The sequence below is a fragment of the Helianthus annuus genome, chromosome 9, assembly GCF_002127325.2.
Source record: "Helianthus annuus cultivar XRQ/B chromosome 9, HanXRQr2.0-SUNRISE, whole genome shotgun sequence".
Classification (NCBI taxonomy): domain Eukaryota; kingdom Viridiplantae; phylum Streptophyta; class Magnoliopsida; order Asterales; family Asteraceae; genus Helianthus; species Helianthus annuus.
The window spans coordinates 75578752-75597305 of record NC_035441.2 but is presented as its reverse complement, the minus strand read 5'-3'; the positions used below and the strand labels follow the sequence as shown (position 1 = coordinate 75597305).

At 38.4% G+C, this 18554-nt stretch overlaps 2 protein-coding genes across 2 annotated transcripts; both read right to left on the bottom strand.

Annotated features, from left to right (window-relative positions):
- Nucleotides 1–5519: 5519 nt before the first annotated feature.
- On the bottom strand, nucleotides 5520–8884 carry LOC110877970 (LAG1 longevity assurance homolog 2). The gene is made up of 6 exons (XM_022126210.2): nucleotides 8556–8884; nucleotides 7748–7947; nucleotides 7511–7666; nucleotides 6529–6714; nucleotides 6256–6434; nucleotides 5520–5714 (listed from the first exon to the last, which is right to left on the bottom strand). Exons 1-6 carry the CDS (start codon nucleotides 8670–8672, stop codon nucleotides 5695–5697), a joined length of 858 nt encoding a protein of 285 aa, XP_021981902.1. The 5' UTR covers nucleotides 8673–8884; the 3' UTR covers nucleotides 5520–5694.
- Nucleotides 8885–10295: 1411 nt separating this feature from the next.
- Nucleotides 10296–11406, bottom strand: LOC110875913 (cell division cycle protein 48 homolog). Its single transcript, XM_035976954.1, has 3 exons — nucleotides 11116–11406; nucleotides 10755–11033; nucleotides 10296–10649 (listed from the first exon to the last, which is right to left on the bottom strand). The coding sequence occupies exons 1-3, from the start codon at nucleotides 11284–11286 to the stop codon at nucleotides 10296–10298; spliced, it is 804 nt and encodes a 267-aa protein (XP_035832847.1). The 5' UTR covers nucleotides 11287–11406.
- Between the last annotated feature and the right edge of the window lie 7148 nt (nucleotides 11407–18554).

Below are 18554 nucleotides of genomic sequence, written 5' to 3'. Positions count from 1 at the left end.
AATCTTTTGATGATCTCGTGCTGCTTTCAGTCTTTCCTTAACTTGAATAATTTTGTCAGTTGTCTCTTGCACAATCTCTGGTCCAGATAGTTGCTTTTCTCCAATTTCTGCCCAACAAACTGGTGTTCGGCATTTTCGTCCATAGAGTGCTTCAATCCTCAACATCTAATCAATCTAAATTTTTGAGAAAAGCTTTGAAACATGAAAATAAAACTAAAAATGAAAAGATAAATAAAATGAAAAACAAATAGACAAGATAGAATCACTTGGATCCAACTTATCTTTAATGTATCCTTTGATGATTTTCGCACTTTCGGACTTTTTAAGGATTATCTTAGTTATAGTAGTAGACCCCTCTTTTGAAGGTGACGTTACCCTTAACCCAGTAGTTTGAGTCAGCAGGGATACAATCCCAAATGGTCGGAATATTGAAAGATAATTTAGTTAGTTATTAATGCGAAAAGTGGTAGGCCCCTCTTTTGAAGGTGACGTTACCCTCGGCTAAGTGGTTTGAGTCAGCAAGGATACAATCCCAAGAAGCCGGTTTAAAGTATTAATAGTAGTTTACATATGAGGGGTTCAAGCTATTCGCACCCCCGCCATCCAATACCGTTGAGCATTGAAGGAGGTCCTAGTAAGCTTGAACCAAGTCCTCGCAGGATCTATACACTGAATAAGACAAGAACTTTACCAAACGACCCTCCTAACCCCCTTCCAGGTAGTTAACGCGCTTTATATAGACCGTAAAGACACGAATGAGCAAATCAATGACATCATGAAGAAATGGTAAAGAAAATTCACTTTCAACATAAGAAACTAGTTATTAAAGTCATTAATACAAACCCAATTAAAAAGTGCTGAAAGATTAAAAATCAAAAGTAATACATTAAAGACTTGTCTTCACCAAGTGATGTAAGAGATTAGTCAAACATGGCCTTTGATTGACAAAAACTCTTACGATCAATCTTGGATCCCGAGACTACTACACACTCTAAAGATGGATGATGGTGGTGAGTGTTGGTGTTGTAGTGGTGGTGGAGTGGTGGCAAAGTGAGAGAGAAGTGGTTTGCCAAGGGATGCCTTTGAAGTGAACCAAGCAACCCTATTTATAGCTAGAACAGAGCTCTGGCCACGGCCCCGTGTCCAGCCAACACGGCCCGTGGCGATCCTTTTCCTTTGAAGTGAACCAAACAACCCTATTTATAGCCAGAACAGAGCTCTGGCCATGGCCCCGTGTCCAGCCAACACGGCCCGTGGCCATCCTTTTCTCTTCCTTCATTAATTGCAATTATCAGCAGAGGGCCCCACACGAACCCGTGTCTTCTGGGCACGACCCCATGGTTAACTCTTTGTTGTACTATCAAGATTCTGCAAATCTTAGAGTTGACCACGCCCCGTGTAGAGCTGGGCACGGCCCCGTGGTGGGCGTAGAAGCTTTTGCAGGTTTGTCTTGTTGTGCAGGGTCCTGACCACGCCCCATGCTCAGCTGGGCACGGCCCCGTGGTCAGGGTCTGTTTCTTGGTTTTTGCTTTGGGAGATGCTGCCGAGGGGTCGGGCATGTCACTTTATTCCTTCTTCTTGTATTTACATTTGTTTTGGCTGCTTATTTGTTCCTTTTGTTGTTTTAAGCTCGTTTAGTCCTGTAAATTCAAAAGGAAGAAAGAAACGTGTTTTTTCCAACATTAGTACTAAAAAGGGGTTAGTTTTATGCCTTATTTGATATAATTCATATGTTGCATTTTGCACACATCAAACATGTATCATTTAGTTAAGTGACTATTAATGGGCCAAAATAGAAAATTCCGCATTGATGAAAAAATGGAATTTTGTGGAGCAAAATAGCACATATTACACAAAGTTGAGTTTTTCTAGAGTTTAGAGAAGTCAGAATTTGCCAAAAATGAGGGGGAATAAAATTTTTAAAATATTAAGACATTTTTGGAAATTCAAACATGAAAAACGTGTAACAGCATTCGGGTGGTTCCCATTCAAAAGTTATTGGGGATGCATAAAATCTTGGATTTGTTAGTCCGTGATCATAGGAAGTTTCGATTCTTTAGATCGTGATCAGATTGATGCCTGAGGACTTGATGTCCGAGTCTTCGTAAAAGCCGGTTAATAGGATTAGTGTCAAGAGGAGTGTCACACCCTCAAATCCCACATGCGGAGTACTACTGCGAGGCGTGTGACAGACCAGGATCAAGCCACCAATCATATTGAACCATATAGATAATAGAAAAATGTTAATCACAACCAATACGATTAGTGACTAAAGTCCAAAGTCCATAGTTCAAAAGTAATAGTTAAAGTTAACAGCGGAAGCATAAGTTTAATAGTTCAACCAATAGTTTAAAAGTTCAATAATATTATTTAAGAAACCCAACATGGGTCAAGCAACCACTACACTCCCCGCTGCAAGCTCTCGAGAGTACCTGTAAAGAATGCAGTAGGGTGTCAACATAAAGTTGGTGAGTTCACAGTTTATCTAGTTTTAATTCCAAAAACGTGTGTTGTTAAACTACTCATTTATATCATGCCATGGGGAGCTACCCCATATGTAAGCTACTAAACTCTGTAATACCGAACACTTGCGACCTGTTGTATCGTTGTTGCCCTGTTTGTCAATGTCTATCGTCATTGACGGTTTGCCAAGGCCTATTAGTTCACGCCCGATCCTATTCAGGCACGGTGTGAGGTTGGTGAAATCTAATAGCGCTATCAACTAATATCCCATTCGCCAGGCTCCGGCGACTAATCGGTATAGTAAGTGGGGACTTCCGTGATAGAGTTTTGTTTAGTACGCTTGTTCATGAAATATAAATAGCATTTAACCATATCCCAAACCAGGGAAAGTGTTGTTCGTTCCGTTCCCAACCACCGAGAATACATGCTTTTAGTAAAGTGTGTGAACTCACCTTTGTTTTGCTCGACAGGTTATTTACTTGTTTTAAGGTTGGTCAACCACGTCCTATTATGGTTACCGAGTTTAAATCAGATTCTTATGCAGATAATAGTTAACATCACGTAAGTGTCAGTACACGTATTTGACACTTAGCACATAAGCATCACGTATCTCATAGCAACATGCGGGCTAAATTGGAACTTATAATACAAACATAATTCTGTGAACAGTAGTTTAAACAACCCCATACATTTATTCTAAGTGTGAAACTCAAATAGTCCATTAAAGTGTGCGGCCCAAATTAATCCTATGGCCCAATGTGAGTGTGCGGCCCACCAGCAAGTGTGCGGCCCACCAGCAAGTGTGCGGCCTACTCAAGAGTATGCGGCCACTCGCCGGTGTGTGGCCACTCGCTGGTGTGCGGTCATGCTTAAAATTTATCTCCGGCTTGTAAAATGATGTATGCTCTTTCGAGATTAATGGAAGCTTTCTACTTTTGATTATTCTTACAAGATTTCTACCTAGCTTTATCTTATCCAAACTTCCGTCTAAACACACCGAATCCGGAACTTTCAATCATAATTTGATATTTAGTCGGATAGACACTGTTAGTGATGAATATCCACCACCTTTGGATGCTAATATGGTATTAGATTCCGTTAAATGTTAAACTATTGATTTTAATACATCACTCGATTCTCAAATTTTGAGTGTTCTAATGAACATTAGTCATGTTGCAGGTTGCTTCAATTATGACTGTGTGGGATCATATGCAATCTGCATATGCGTCTAATATGTAGAAGGAAGCTATGAATAAGCAGCTCGGTACTCAGGTTGATCTTATCCTTCTGAAGAATTACTTCCTCTTAGGTTCTTATTTCAGTTAACTATCACTTTATGATTTATTTGATTGAATCTTTATTTTATATGTTTTTTTGGTTTTCTAAACAGACTGAATTTCATCAGCAAGATGAGATCAATGAAGTAAATGTATATGATCACAAAGAATTTTACCAGCGGTTTTAAGGTCAACTGTTGACTCTAAAACATCTCGGTTCTGGGTTGGGCTTTACTGGATGGATTTTGGCTTATATGGTCATCAAATTATTTGTTGTTGCTTTCATTATTCTTATAGGTAAGTGCGGTCAGTTCGTCCTTCTATTTATAGGTAAACTCAAAGTCTTATTAGTAGACGTGATAAAATAGGCGGGCAGGCTAAAAGGACATCTGTTTGTCCGAAAACGTAGATTTTTCATAAACAGGTAGCGTGTAATACATGATTGTTGTTGTTGTTGTTGATGTCCGTTTGGTGAAAATTCTAAAAAGATTATAGTTGAATTGTAGATGCAAAATTAAACATATAGCGTTACACCTATCGTAGTTCTTGCACTATTCTAAAGTTTTATCTTTTTTTAGCATTTTGTGAAAGAATGGTAATTTGTTTGCAATGAAGGGTCAAATTATAGTTTTGTAAAAGCTGATGGTTTGATTTATGTTTTCATGTTCATTCAGTTATTTAAATGGGGGGTGAGCTACCCAATTCAAAAGCCGACGGTTTGGTTTCTTGATTAGCCATTTGAGGTTAATTTGTGTTTGCTCCAAAGAGCTAACTGAAGTAACCGAAAATAACCCAATCTATAAATATCATTTAGTTATTGAATTGTTTTTAATAACTTTGGCTTTAATTATTTGGTACACAGGAACGCCGCATTTTGCCTAATGGAACCAAATCGAACTGTGGGCTAAAATTGACTTACCTGAAACAGATTGACTGAGAGTCCGCATGGTGTTTTCTTTTGTAGGAAGCGAGTGTGGCAACAAAGAGATAAGTATCTATACTATTTTATAATACATATCGGAAAGATTTATTACAGTAAGCAAGGGATTAGATTATACCGGCTTAAATTTGATTAATCCGTAGTGGACCTATTCAACACGTTGAAACAATTAACTAAAAGCCTTATGCAATTCAACTCACCACCCTATTCAAAATTAGGCTTAAAAATATAAACCATTATAAATTACTGATCCTTTTTTTTTTTTTTTTGCATCAGCTAACCTTCATATTCAAGAGTGGCAAAAAAAAGTAACAAAAGATAAGAACAGTTAACATCATATATATTATATTATTTTGAATAACACAATTCCTCACTAGAAATACTTAAATGATATCCCACACTTGACAATGATCACCAATACTAGAGATAAGAACAGTTAACATCATACATATTATATTTTTTTGAATAACACAATTCCTCATTAGAAAAGGATACAAATAGCCATCTTCCATTTTAGGTGAATTAAATGGGTCCCAATCATATATGTGATTTTCTTAGTAATTAAAACGACAAACATCAACTGTCATACATGAGAGGATGCAAAATTTGATGGGTTACATGGAGTGGTTTATATCGAATTCAAATCCGTTATCCAAATTCTGCTCGGTTTCAATATCGGGTTTCTGAGTCCGATGCCACGCCAATCATTTCTTAGATTCCTTTATAAATGTTGTAGATTCCTTTACCAATATGATTAAAAATATTAAGACTTGTTCGACCCGTTTCAATTTTAGCTTAAAAGCTAACTTTTTTATATTAATCAATCTTAAATGACAATGAAATGAAACTAGTTTATAGGCCTTTTCTATTAGCAGAGATAAAAAGAATAAAAGAAGTAGTAATCTTGAGCAGGAAACATACAACCCTATTTTTAAAGACCAAAGTACATACATAGTGAGTGATTGATGCAGGGCTGTATAAAACTGTAAAACCTTCCTTCCTTCCTTCACCAAACTAATCATCATCCTCTGAATCTGTAACCCAAGCCATTGGTTAGCAACTTTTTCATTAAAAAAAAAAAACACAGAGTTCAAATACAATGTTGTAACTGATATGATTATGTTGTATGAATACGTGGTGACCGATAATAATTTTACTTTAAGACATGTAACCAGAAAACGCGCAAGGACAATAACTTTTTTTCAACTATTTTACCAGCTATGAACATCTCACCGGTAAAATCTATCAATATATTCTGTCTCCAACTATATCTTTGGGGCAATTTACACCCCTGAAAACTTGTAAATATCATATTACCCGACCAAAAAAGTATTATCAAGTATAACCATTCAATAATCTTACAATTTCATATTTACCACCATTATACTAATAATGCAAGTTTTAAGGGAAGGCTATAAAATGTCAAAAAGTCTTGGTCCTTTATTATATGCTTTTGTAACTAACGCGCCTGTGTAAACTAACAATGACTAGTTTAATAAAACAGCGATCATATTGGTGTATTGATTTGTATGCAACAAAAAAAGCCAGATATGATGGTGTAAGAGGTGAAGTTACCTGATCGGATATCTTCACCAAGTTGTCCTCTGTTCTTAAGCTGTCTCATAATCATGTTGAAGATGAGAATCCACCAATAGATATGGAAGACGAGAAGATTCAACAACAAAGTATTGAAAATATAGTATACGCTCATATCATACGCTTCTGACGGCCTCAAAGCATCTAGCAGATGTATGCTGTAACATCCAACCAACCCAGAAGAATTACAATAAAAGAAAAAGAAATATTATTTATATGCATGCAGTCAGGAGAGAGAGAGAGGATGATAACCTTGTGGCTCTTATGACCCAAAATGGAAAGATAACGAGTCTGAGTACAAGCCACGACACAGCAAACATTCCAAACAGCACACTCGCACCAAACTCCTTACCAGAGTATTTGAATATCTTGGCTCCTTCAAGAAATACATCACTTGCATCATGCACCGCAAGAACTACACTTCCGATTCTAAAAAACCTATCAAAAGACACATGCTTAAAAACCTCCACAAACTTTTGTCAACAAATTTAATGGATATAAAACAACTTATAATCAACGAGACCTACTTTAACTCAAGACTGTTGTGGTTTATATGATACTATTTTTACAAAGCAAGAAACTATATATTTTTTTCTCTGAACTATTATAATTTGAACATTAGAAACATGGAATCTATTAGAATGATTAAACATAGTTTTCTGTACCCATCACATACTAACAGTCCTACTAAATAGAAACTAGCTAGCATACATGAAACAAATGGCAACGTTTTGAAGATTAAACTAAAGAAATGACAACGAATATTATACCATTTTTTAATGTTTCTCAGTGATCCATAAACTTCTGACATAAGATTATATTGATAAACAATATATAGTCGCTGTGGAAGAGCTAAAATGTAATTATAGAACGTAGACTTTTCATATTTGTGGTTTGTAATTTTGTAAATGTCTCACTTGAAAAACAAATTGTTCAAAATAAAAACTCACATCTGTAAGAATCAAGTAAAAGGGTTTGAAGTTATGACAGGTCAGAAGGTGCCTTCTTTCTCTTCAAAATCAGTCATCGCAAGGTTGGCAGGAAAATGTATTACTGACCAATAATTAAAAAAGAAAAAAAACGTAGCAAAAGGTGTTTTTGTAAACTAAATGTGTTTCATCTTCGAAGTTGTGTGGTCATTTTCAATATACGATTAGCCTTTCACGTCAACAAATACAAACCCAATTGTTTGCAAAAAATGAAGTCAACAAGAAAGGAAAGGAAAAGAGGATACCTTGTGAGGTAGGAGAAGCCAATTAAGAAAACAGTGATTATATGATGAGACATCATGACGGAGAAATCTTTGCGTCTAGTTTCCCACAAAAGGAGGGCAGCAATGCTATAGATGTAGAACCCACATTGGCACATATACACAAGCTCTAGAGAAAACCTGAACACAACATAATCAACAACAATTACGTTGCTTGCATAATACTGAAGAAGAAGAAGAAACAAGTAATATTTTCCTCACTTTAGCTCTTGATCAGGCCATCCTAGAAAATAGCCTGTTATATCGTTAAACCAAGGCTCCTGATAAGTAATTGCAACAAGACAAAACTCAAGGGTGGCGTAATATGTAAGCTTCCACATGGATTCTGTGAGTTTTGCAACCTTTGCATTTGTAGCTTTATTCATCTTCAATGGAGTGCTCATCAACCAAATCGACACTCTCTGAAAACATCTCAAAAGGTAAATAAATCTAATATCCACCATCCATCTGGCCAAAAACTATTTTTATATCAGGACATCTAAAACCACCATGCACACATTGGTATTGGTTCAAAACAAAACATATAAGGAAAAGAGTGTATGTCACTACATGTCATTCCTAATAGCCAACACATAGCTGACAGTCTTATGATGATATTGTGTAACCATACCATATGCCAAATCTTGAGTGTTACATTAATGGACTGCCAGATGGTCGAAGCGAGAGGCACTCCGAGACATTTAAAAGCCAAGGCAATCTTGACTCACTCGGCGATGCGTTTTTTTAAAACCAAGGTAAGGTAGGCACATAAAACAATTCTTTCAACATTGTGTACATCAATCAAACAAACCCCATACTCACAACCTACAAAATTTCTGTTTACTTTCAATCAATTAAACATGGTCTACAACTGACTTTTTAATTCCAAGAACAGGGAAGGAAGGAACCTATAATAATAATAATCAATGAACTAAACAAAGCCTTATAGATTCAGAAACAACAACAACTCACAGTTGAAGTAGAAACAATTCAAGAAAAACAAACCCAAATTGAGTGAAGTGAATCTTACTCGAAATACGTATGTATCGAGCAAAAATCTGGTAGCAAAGGAACCAAAAGCGAAGTAAACGGCGAACGCAAAACGGGAAGGAGCCGGGACGACATTTTGACTCCAGATCGACTCCATAGCAAGCAAGCAATGTGTAAAAACTTACAGAATTAGCGCCGATTGTAGAAGCATGGGAATTGAAAGAAATGGCAAATGGGTTTGGGAATTTGGAGATGATCAGAAAGAAAGAAAGAAGGTGGGGTTTGTGGATGGATGGATGAATTTTAGGGGGAAAACAAAGGTGGATCGATCGAGGAGGGCACTTTACGAAATGGGATTGTTATCGGATTTACTTGACTTGTAAGACTAGTTATTATTATTATTATTATTATACTATTGTTAAAATCATATTTATTACTTGCTTTTCATTACACGGGTTAATTGTAAAAACCAGGTCATTTGCTATTTGATAACAAGGCTACTGGGTATGGAGAGCCTCATTCCTAAGGGGATGAGCCGTCACGTCAGCGCCACGTAGGTTCGGTTTGGAGGGGATGGACCTAAGGGGTGGGGGATGAGCCACTTTATGTATATATATGTATGTATGTATAGGTTATTGTGAGAGAAAGGAGGCACGTCTCCTCCGGCTGTGGGGAGCCGCTTTTGCCGAGCCGAGCCCCAGGGAGGCAGTGTGAGGGACCGTCGCCGGTCCTAGCTAGATCGGAACACGATGAAAACCTAATCACCCTGTGACACATCATCTCCTCTATTTAAACTTTTTGGAACCCGCATCCACTTGTGTTGATGTTCACCCGTACAACTACGGCTGCAAATGAACTAAACGTTCAGTAAACATTTCGGTTGGAAGTTCATTTATATTTGTTCGTTTAATAAATGAATGAACACGAACAAGAAATTTCATTCGTTAAGTTAAACAAACGAACATGAACAAAGGCTTCATTCGTTCTTTTATGTTCGTGAACGTTCGATAATGTATTTATTAGTGTTCGTTAGGTTATGTTGTATTTTTGTTTTACCGATTTTAGTTTAAAAAAAATTGCAAACCAAGACATATACTATATGTCTCCTCCCACATCCCTCATTTACCATTTCAATTCCAGTTTGTATTAAAGTCTGACAAATTTCTTAATCTGTGTTAATCATATTTTTGATAATTATGTCAACTGTGTTCGGATAATTATGTTAATAACTTATTTAATTTATGGTGGATTCTTCATAATCTTTGTGTTGCAAAATAAAAATTTTATTCTAAAATGAATATATATATATACTAGGTTATAACCTGGAAATTTTCCGGGTAGAAAAATTTAATTTACCACAAATAAAAGTATAAAAATAACACTTTTCACATCTAAAGTATCATCTTTCCCTTTTCATCACCATAAATTTTTAATTCGGTTTTTTTTAACTTTTTCTTGTTGTAAAGAGCCATAAAAACATACAAAAGCAAGAATGTAAAGTAGACATCTATATTTAGAGCATTTTCATTGGAGCCTCTATTCTATATTATATAGAGAAAATAATAGAGGAAACAACAAAAATACAATCACATTTGAATCTCTATAATAGAAAAACAAAATAAAGAATGTAAAGTACACCTCTATATTTATAGGGTCACATTCGACCCTCTATATTGTTATTGTGAGTGTGTAAAAAAGAGAAAAATATATTTATAGGGTCACATTCAACCACCACCGACGACCACTTTCATTTTTACAATATTCCCACGAAAGCCGACTTTCATAAACATATACAATCTTCATCCAAGCAAATATGTCCATTTAGCATTGTTTTTTGGTATCCAAGGTGTAGCTCGTTGTGGCAGGCATCCAACATTAGAAAAACGTGTGGCAACAACAAAAGTTCATGACCGCTAGATGTAGCAAAGTAAATTAGTAGCGTGATTTTACATGATAATGTAAATAGTTGACCCTCGAGAGTGCACTCACAAAGAGCTGGATCGATGATGTCAGGACGATTAGTTGCACCGATAATGAAAACCGTCTTTTTAGTTGACATCCCGTCCATTTCAGTCAAAAGTTGATTCAACACCCTATCAGCTGCACCTCCTGCATCTCCTTGACTACTTCCTCTCTGTAAGCAAAACATTAAAGTCAACAACAAAATGTAAAATTTCGTGAAAAGTAAATTATTTTGAATGGATTCGCTATATTATTATGAATAATATATGATACAGACCTGGGTAGCAATAGAGTCGAGCTCATCGAAAAACAGAACACAAGGGGCGGACCCACGGGCATTATCGAAGATCTCACGAACATTAGCTTCACTTTCACCGAACCACATGGTTAGCAATTCTGGACCCTTGCTGATGAAGTTAGCTTGGCATTCATTGGCTATAGCCTTGGCTAGAAGCGTTTTACCACACCCAGGTGGCCTGTAAAACAGAACTCCTTTAGATGGTGACATACTGAATTTCTCGAATTTTTCAGGGTGTTCAACCAGATATTGCACAGTCTGCATGACAGATTAATATATTTTAGATCACCAATCAATTATAAAAATAAAAAATTATCAAACAAATAAATAAGAATAATACCTCTTGGAGCTCTCGTTTAACGTTTTCGAGCCCCGATATCTTCCCAGCTAACGTTAGGAACTTCGACAACCGTTTCGCGAAGAGCAGACGGGTTACTCGTACCAAGGGCGGTTTAAAAATGCCCATTCGTAACCACCATCGAATTAAGAATCTCAGCATCAATCGACTCATCTTCTAAATCGATCACATCCATATTCTCACGAATACACTGAAGTGCCGACTCAATACACAAAGCCGCCAGGTTAGCACCGACATATCCATGTGTATCTTTTGAAATCTTCTCCAAGTCCACATCTTCAGCCAGCTTCATATTCTTTGTATGAATCGGAGCACCTTGAGCCGACCGACTTCATCGGGAACACCGATATCGATTTCACGGTCAAACCTGCTGAATCGTCTCTGAGCCGGGTCAATGCTATTGGGACGGTTGGTTGCACCCATAACAATAATGTGAGCATGGGATTTCAATCCATTCATTAGAGTTAAAAGTTGTGAGACAATTCTTCGTTCAACTTCTCTGTAACGCATTCCTTTCAGAATAACCTTTCGGGAGTCACCATCTTTACCCTACTAAAATTTAAAACCAAAATAACAGATGCAGAAATGTTTAGAAAATTTTAAAACCAAAATCAATACAATTATTTAACATTTATGTTAACAGATGCAAAAATGTTAAAAAAAAAAAAAAAAACCTTCTCCTGAATTTGAGGAAGATGGATGCTTTACAGTTCTCCCTCTTCGTACCAGATCTGCAAAGCAAAAGAAGATGTTGCCTAAATGCCAAATTATATAATGCATACAATAGGGAAAAAACCCAAAATCAAATGGCAAAGGGGTAGATCTGGTTACAGGAGCGTCCACACATATATACATTATATGTGCATACCGCAAGCGGAGCTTACAAATAACTAAATAAAGAATCATCTAAAACATATTACAACAAAAATTTTAACTATTTTTATATTCAATGGCAACTTGACTTATGTATCAATGGGGCACAATAGCAAACATTCATCTCCTAATGAACTTCTAAAAACTCTTCTAATAGCGCATTCCGATGGAAAATTATTTATAGGATCAACTTGTCCATGAGCTTTTACATTTTGAGTAAACTGAAAATAAGAAACCAGTGAATAAATCGTCCGAGAATTTCACATTATGTCACCTAAAATCATATCTCAAAACGTTCTTTGATGTGGTTTCTCATAGAAATCACACAGAACACCAAGGCAAAAGAAAAAAAAATAAGCACTCAGTATATACTCTCAGTTGATACTATCTAAAATATTACTTTCCCTATCCAACTAATTTGACCTCTTATCTATATGTTATCTACTCGTCTTCATTTTCCAACACTTTTTCGCCAATGATCCTATATCCCAGCTAACATATGTGTGTGTGCTTAATTACTTTTAAGAAAATAAGCAGAAGAAAAAAGTTTACTGACCTCAAGAGAACATTTTTGTTTGACCCATGAGGCAAGCCCTTAACCGACACGTGGATTTTGGTTTCAGAATTTACCTCCAAGAAAGTTTTCATTAAGTGCATAAGGTGTAAACCAGCCAAAGACAAGCAGTCAGTTGTTCAGTTCAGTTCTGTTCATGGTCCTCGTGTTCCAAATCTAAAGTACATATATAAACATAAGTGAGAAAGAAAAATAGTTGTGTCCAAGTAAGTTAATATGTGTTGAAATTTAGTAAGACTGAATTAATCATAGAGAATGTAACTGAATTAATCATAGAGAATGTGGAGCAGTTCTAAATTGTAGTCCGTCTAATAGTTCACTATAACAATGGTTTTCATTTAAAGATATAAACCATACAAAGTTTTCTTTCAAGACGATTTACTGCTCAATTTTACAAAACAAATGATTTTCAGTCAAGATTCATGGCTACAAGGTTTTGTTTTACTCATATCAGCTTGTAAAGGTGATAAAATATATTGCAATATCAAACACTTTTTGATTTCAAAATTTATACTCGTCAACTCTCGAAGTCGAACGAGGTATTGTAATATGAATTCAAAGCCATGAATTTGATACACAAAACCTATGTACTCGCCAGCTTTCTTTGCTGACTCTCTTTTCACATAAGGATGGATGCGGGCCTTAGTGACTTTAAAACTCGAAAGACAGTTGTTGTGCTTATTTGGTTTGTATCAAAACAATGAGTTTATTAATGAAATAAAACAAAACTTCAAATACCATGTGTTGTGAAACAATTTCCTGTAACGTGACTCCCCGATGTTTCTGTCGTGGTCTGTTATATTACGCGATCGGGGTGTTACATGTTTCTACTCGGCACGCTCGCGTTGTGACTTTGCTTCTTCGAGCTTCATTTGCAGGTCAGCACTGGACTTTGTAAGATTTTCTTTTAGGCTCCAAGCTCGGCGATGGCCTTTGCAGATGTCTCAGCCTGCGCTTTCAAGTTGGTAATATCTGTCCGCGCATGATGCATCTTGTCATTGTCACGCCTGCAGGCTTCAACCTACTTCTGGCGCTCCTCAGTAACCGTATCTTCAGTCGCCTTCAATTTCTTCTTAAGGCCTAGAATACCCCAATCCTCATTCTTCTTGTCAGCTTCAAACTGCGCATGTTTCTGAGCCAGTTTGCCCTTAACTTTCTCAAAGATATTAGCATCAGCGACTAAACGACTCCTGATGTCTTCCCAAGTAGCACACTCACAATGCATCATACGCCATTCCTTAATGTTTTGATTACGTGTGGAGATCTGGTTAGCTTGCATCAACACATGGGATTGATACAACTGCTCATGCTTGCGTTTTTTTTTTTTTTTTTTGTGGATGACTTCAGCAGATGGGAAGGTCCCCATGAACCATTCACGGCACGTAGCAAAAGTGCCAAAAGTATCACCCTGCTTCAATTTCCAAACAGGGGCATGGATCTCCCTGGCGCGACTTTCGTCGTAGGAATGATAATAATGGTCGCCTAGCGTATCTTCAGGCCGGATAGGTGAGGGTTTTTTATGTTGAACACCAATGGAACTAGTACCCTCACCACCTGCGCCAACGCCACTAGCATGTTGCGCGCGTCAGCCCGGTTACCCTCATCGGCTACGTCATCATCAACCCTGACTTCTTCAGTCTTCTCAGCCTCATCGGCAGGCTTCTTAACTTGAACAGGTTCTTCAACCTCAACCGTCTTCTCAACCTGCTGGAGATTCTCTTCAAATTTGACAGGCCCGCTGCTGGGAGTGGCACCTTCAGTAATCGAAGTTTTAGCAAAGACAAGAATCTCAACTTGTGGTTTAACAACCTTCTCGCGCGTTGCCCCAGGCACACCTTCCACCTTTTTAGTGGCATCAGCATGAGGAGGTGAATGTGGCTTGGGCACATTCTTAGAATGGATAAACCTAAACTTTGGTTGCGCTGCCTTCGGCTCTGCGTTACAAGTGGAATGTTAGAAACGAAGAAAGAAAAATAAATGTCAAGTTAGTTGCATAGTACGACATTATGAAGCGCATACCAGGGGAAGTTTGTATTAGAGACACCAGATTGGCCTTCTTCCCAATCAAAGGCTTGCGAAAAGCAACCTTGTTTGCCGTCGGCACAGGGGTCTGTCTCGATTCCTCGCGTTGGCGTTTCAAAGAGTTTTTCCTAGTCAATTCCGACACTGGTTCGGCTTCAGTTTCTTTAGCACCCGGGGTAGACGTGGGAGTAGCACCGGATTGTTGCTCTTTAGAGCTCACGCTTCCAAAACTCCGTGCACCACTCGTTCCTCCGGTCTTAAACTTTCCACCTAGCAATTTCAGTTCCTCCATGGAGTCAACAACAACTACATAATTATCTATTCTGTGTTGTTGAGGGCGAGCAATACCTTTGCGTGAGGCGAAATCAGATATCATGGCATTCGCCTCTGGTTTCTTCGTTCGAGCTCCCTTAGCAATCGAGACACCCTTTTTTCTTCGATGCTTTCTTAGGCTTTTGGCCATTCGGGTCAACACCCAACTCGTGCAAGTTACCTGCATTTGCATAAGGTGAGAGGTTTAATCCTTGTTCAGATGAGCCAATAGACTCCTCGCTGGAAAGCATTATAACTTCTTCCCCAGCAGGAATTATTGCCCTACACGGCCGAGGGTTCAAGTAACGTGCACCTTCAGTAGCAGTCGGTGGCGCAGCAAATGCGTCTACTATTGGATACTTGAAGTTCACATGTATCTGCTCATACCAGAGCTCTTCACCCTTGCGTAGGGGCTTCACGCCCATTACCCCAGAACAGGCAGGGAAAGCACGATGATATAGGTCAATTTCTGCAAACAAACGGAAGGAATCTCTAAGTTCTTTTTCCTTTCAAAGTTTAAGAAATATGACAAAGAAGTAAAGAGATAAAGCTTACCAGCGCCTTCTTGGAGGAAGACATGGACCTCCACGCTGTCGCGTGACCATTTATCGCTCATTCCGGCCGCGACAAGTGTCTATTCACTAAACGCCTGTTTAAGCAGCGCTTTCAAATTCTTATACCAGCCCACACCTTTGGGTACGGCAAGGATTTCCTTCAGTATAAGCCACGACGCGGGGAACTCCATGGCAATAGGGATCACCTCCTCGCGTATATAAAAGAATTTACCCTTCTAGTCGTGATAGCTTTTGGGAGGGTTGATAAGTAGCTTCTTTGCCACACTGCGCCTGGAAAAAAAGAAGAAGCCTAAGTTGCTCTATAACTGATAAAATACCCGGAACCTGTCGATGGTTGGTTCCAATCCTAAAGATCGACAGGCAAACTTGAAATGCCTGATCCTCACCGTGCCCAAAGGGCTAAGCTGTGACATATGGAAACGGTAGTATGACAGAATCGCTCCGAAGAAGTTGGTCGCTAGTAACCAGAAGTTACCTTCTCCAAAGAAATCAGCATAAAGGGTGATGTAATCCGGTGGTGCGTCGGCAGCCGTCTGGCCCTTGGCAGGATAATGAGCGTCCTAGTCGCCGGAGAACTAGTGACCCCTTGCTATTTGCTCGAATAGTCCTTCCTCCCACTTCAACGGTGGCATACCACCACCAAGTTCCTCCACCACTACGACGTTATCCTCGTGCTCAGCCATAGAAATAACTTGGCGATCTTGAGAATTCTTGAAAACTGTAAAAACAATTGAAGATCTTCAAGACTTCGGATGAAGATTTGAAGATTCAAAGGAGAGTAGAGAGAGAATTCAAGTAAAAGTGGTTCCTAGTTTGCCATCTTCGACTATTTATACCCATCGCGTTTAATGCGATGAGTAACCGTGCCCATGTCTTGCGGCGCTTGCCCAGTAAGAAGTTGACACGGCAGGCAGGGAAACTAGAGTAACGAATATCATGCGCGCGTAGCCGCCACTCTCCTGACAAAAGATGTAACGGCGCATTGACACAGTGATGACATGCTTGTCACAGTGTCAACAATCGTATCAGCCGTCACTTTCACCACCAACCTGTCAGAAAATACTCTTTTCAAATTTCAAAGTTTTTCCGTGAAAAACAGAACTAAAATGTCCCCGAGAAACTGGATATCTTCACCACATAGCTGAGAAGCAACACATGCAGGCACTAGCTTTCTAACCTAGGCCACGATTTTTTTAAGGCTTCCAAGTTAAGATGCATATACCTCTATTTTCTAGGCCACAGCTCCAACCATTTGCTTCGCGCATAAAAGAAGCACTGGATTGGGGGGACTTGAAGGGGTATGGTCCTTCTCTTGTGCCGACTATATGAGTAAACCTCAGGTCGAGCGCGAGGCCATTCCCAGAATAAATTAAATCCCAACACTTAACTCTTTTCCTGCAATCAAATTGGCGCAAGCCCAAGAAGCGCAGACGACACGTGCGCCAGCAAGGCGGTGTTGGGTAGTACAAATGGTACGATTGTCAGAGCAGTAGGCCAATGAGCGCACGACAGGCTGTGCACAGTAATGCTGCACGACGAGCAATTTTGCAGAAGACAGGAAGTACACAAGGACACGTACGTGACACCAATCAGAGTGCGCCGACCACTGCTCCATGATCTCCACTAAACTGCTGATGCCAGACCAGCCAACAAGGACAATTGCCAGGCCACATGGATCCATTCAACATGCGCCAACTACGCCCTCGCCTGTAAACACTAACGGTCGCAACAAGGGAGACAAAACAGATATTCCTTGTTGTCAACCTCAGGCCCAAGGCCCATCAGCCCATCTTCTTCACAACTCACTTCGGCTATAAATAGAGAACTTCGTCTACAGTTTAAGGATCGCTCTCTTGCTCTCTTATTTAATACACACACTTTTATCCTTAAAGCAAGTTCTTATTCTCACACCGGAGGGTGGTTAAAAGGAGAATCTCTTGATTCTCTTTCTTGTAACTGTTGGGATTCAGTGGTGTCAATTTTACTTTTTATCAAAACGGGTTTGACATATTTTATTAACTAAAATATAATTAATAAAAACACGCAGCGGAATAAATAAAAAATAGACACCAAAAGTGAACCGAACAGGATCATGTTTACAAACATGCAAATATGGTATATAAAAATAATTAATCTACCGATGAGAAAAATTATACCCTTTTGGTTAATAATAACCGGGTGAGACACCGAGGTACAACGAACGAGTGCTAGACACGAACACAAACACGGCTTGCTTTTAGTCTAATGGAATCACAAAGAGGGTGGTACAAAATAATGATTTGCGGCTCCTTGTTTGTTGGGTTTTTCAAAATCACCAAAAGTGGTGATTGTGTTCCTCCCTTTTGAAGGCAGTAGTAAAATCACCAAGAAGTGGTGATTATATATATATATATATGATTATATATATATGTAGATTGACCGCAGTAATGCCTTTTTGTGTATATGAATTAGAGTTCTAATAATATGTATATATATATATTAGGTTAATAACCCTAATTATCTCTAAGGCCCCAAAGCCCAATATGTCTAGTACAAGTCCAAACGTGATACGAAGCCCGAAAAACAAAGTTTAATTAAACAAGTAATTAAACGTTATATTATTTTTAACCCGTATAAATAACAAATTCCGTTTCTCGTGTATATATAATTATTCTAGATAATTATATATTTCGTTCCATAAATTGTTCGTGGTCACCAGTTAACCAAGTAAAGTTGATTTAATGTTCGTTGCGCAAGGTGTAACTCTTACGGGTCATAGCTCGGTCAGCAGCGTTGACTTATCGAACCCGTACAAATAAATCCAACAATCTCCCACTTAGATGGCCTTCGATAAAATCCTCAACGCAAACAGTCAACGGCGCTCTAGCTGCACATGGCTGCCCCCAACAAGGTATGACACTTTAAAGTCATTAACCAAAACACCTTACCATTAGTAACAACTTACTATTGCAAGACAATAGACTTATGGTAATTGTTGTCATTTATCGTTTCTGTTAGTGCATTTATGTCTATCGCCTCCGTCAATCCAGTTCGTAGAAGAATCTAAAGAAAACTTAGCTTTATAT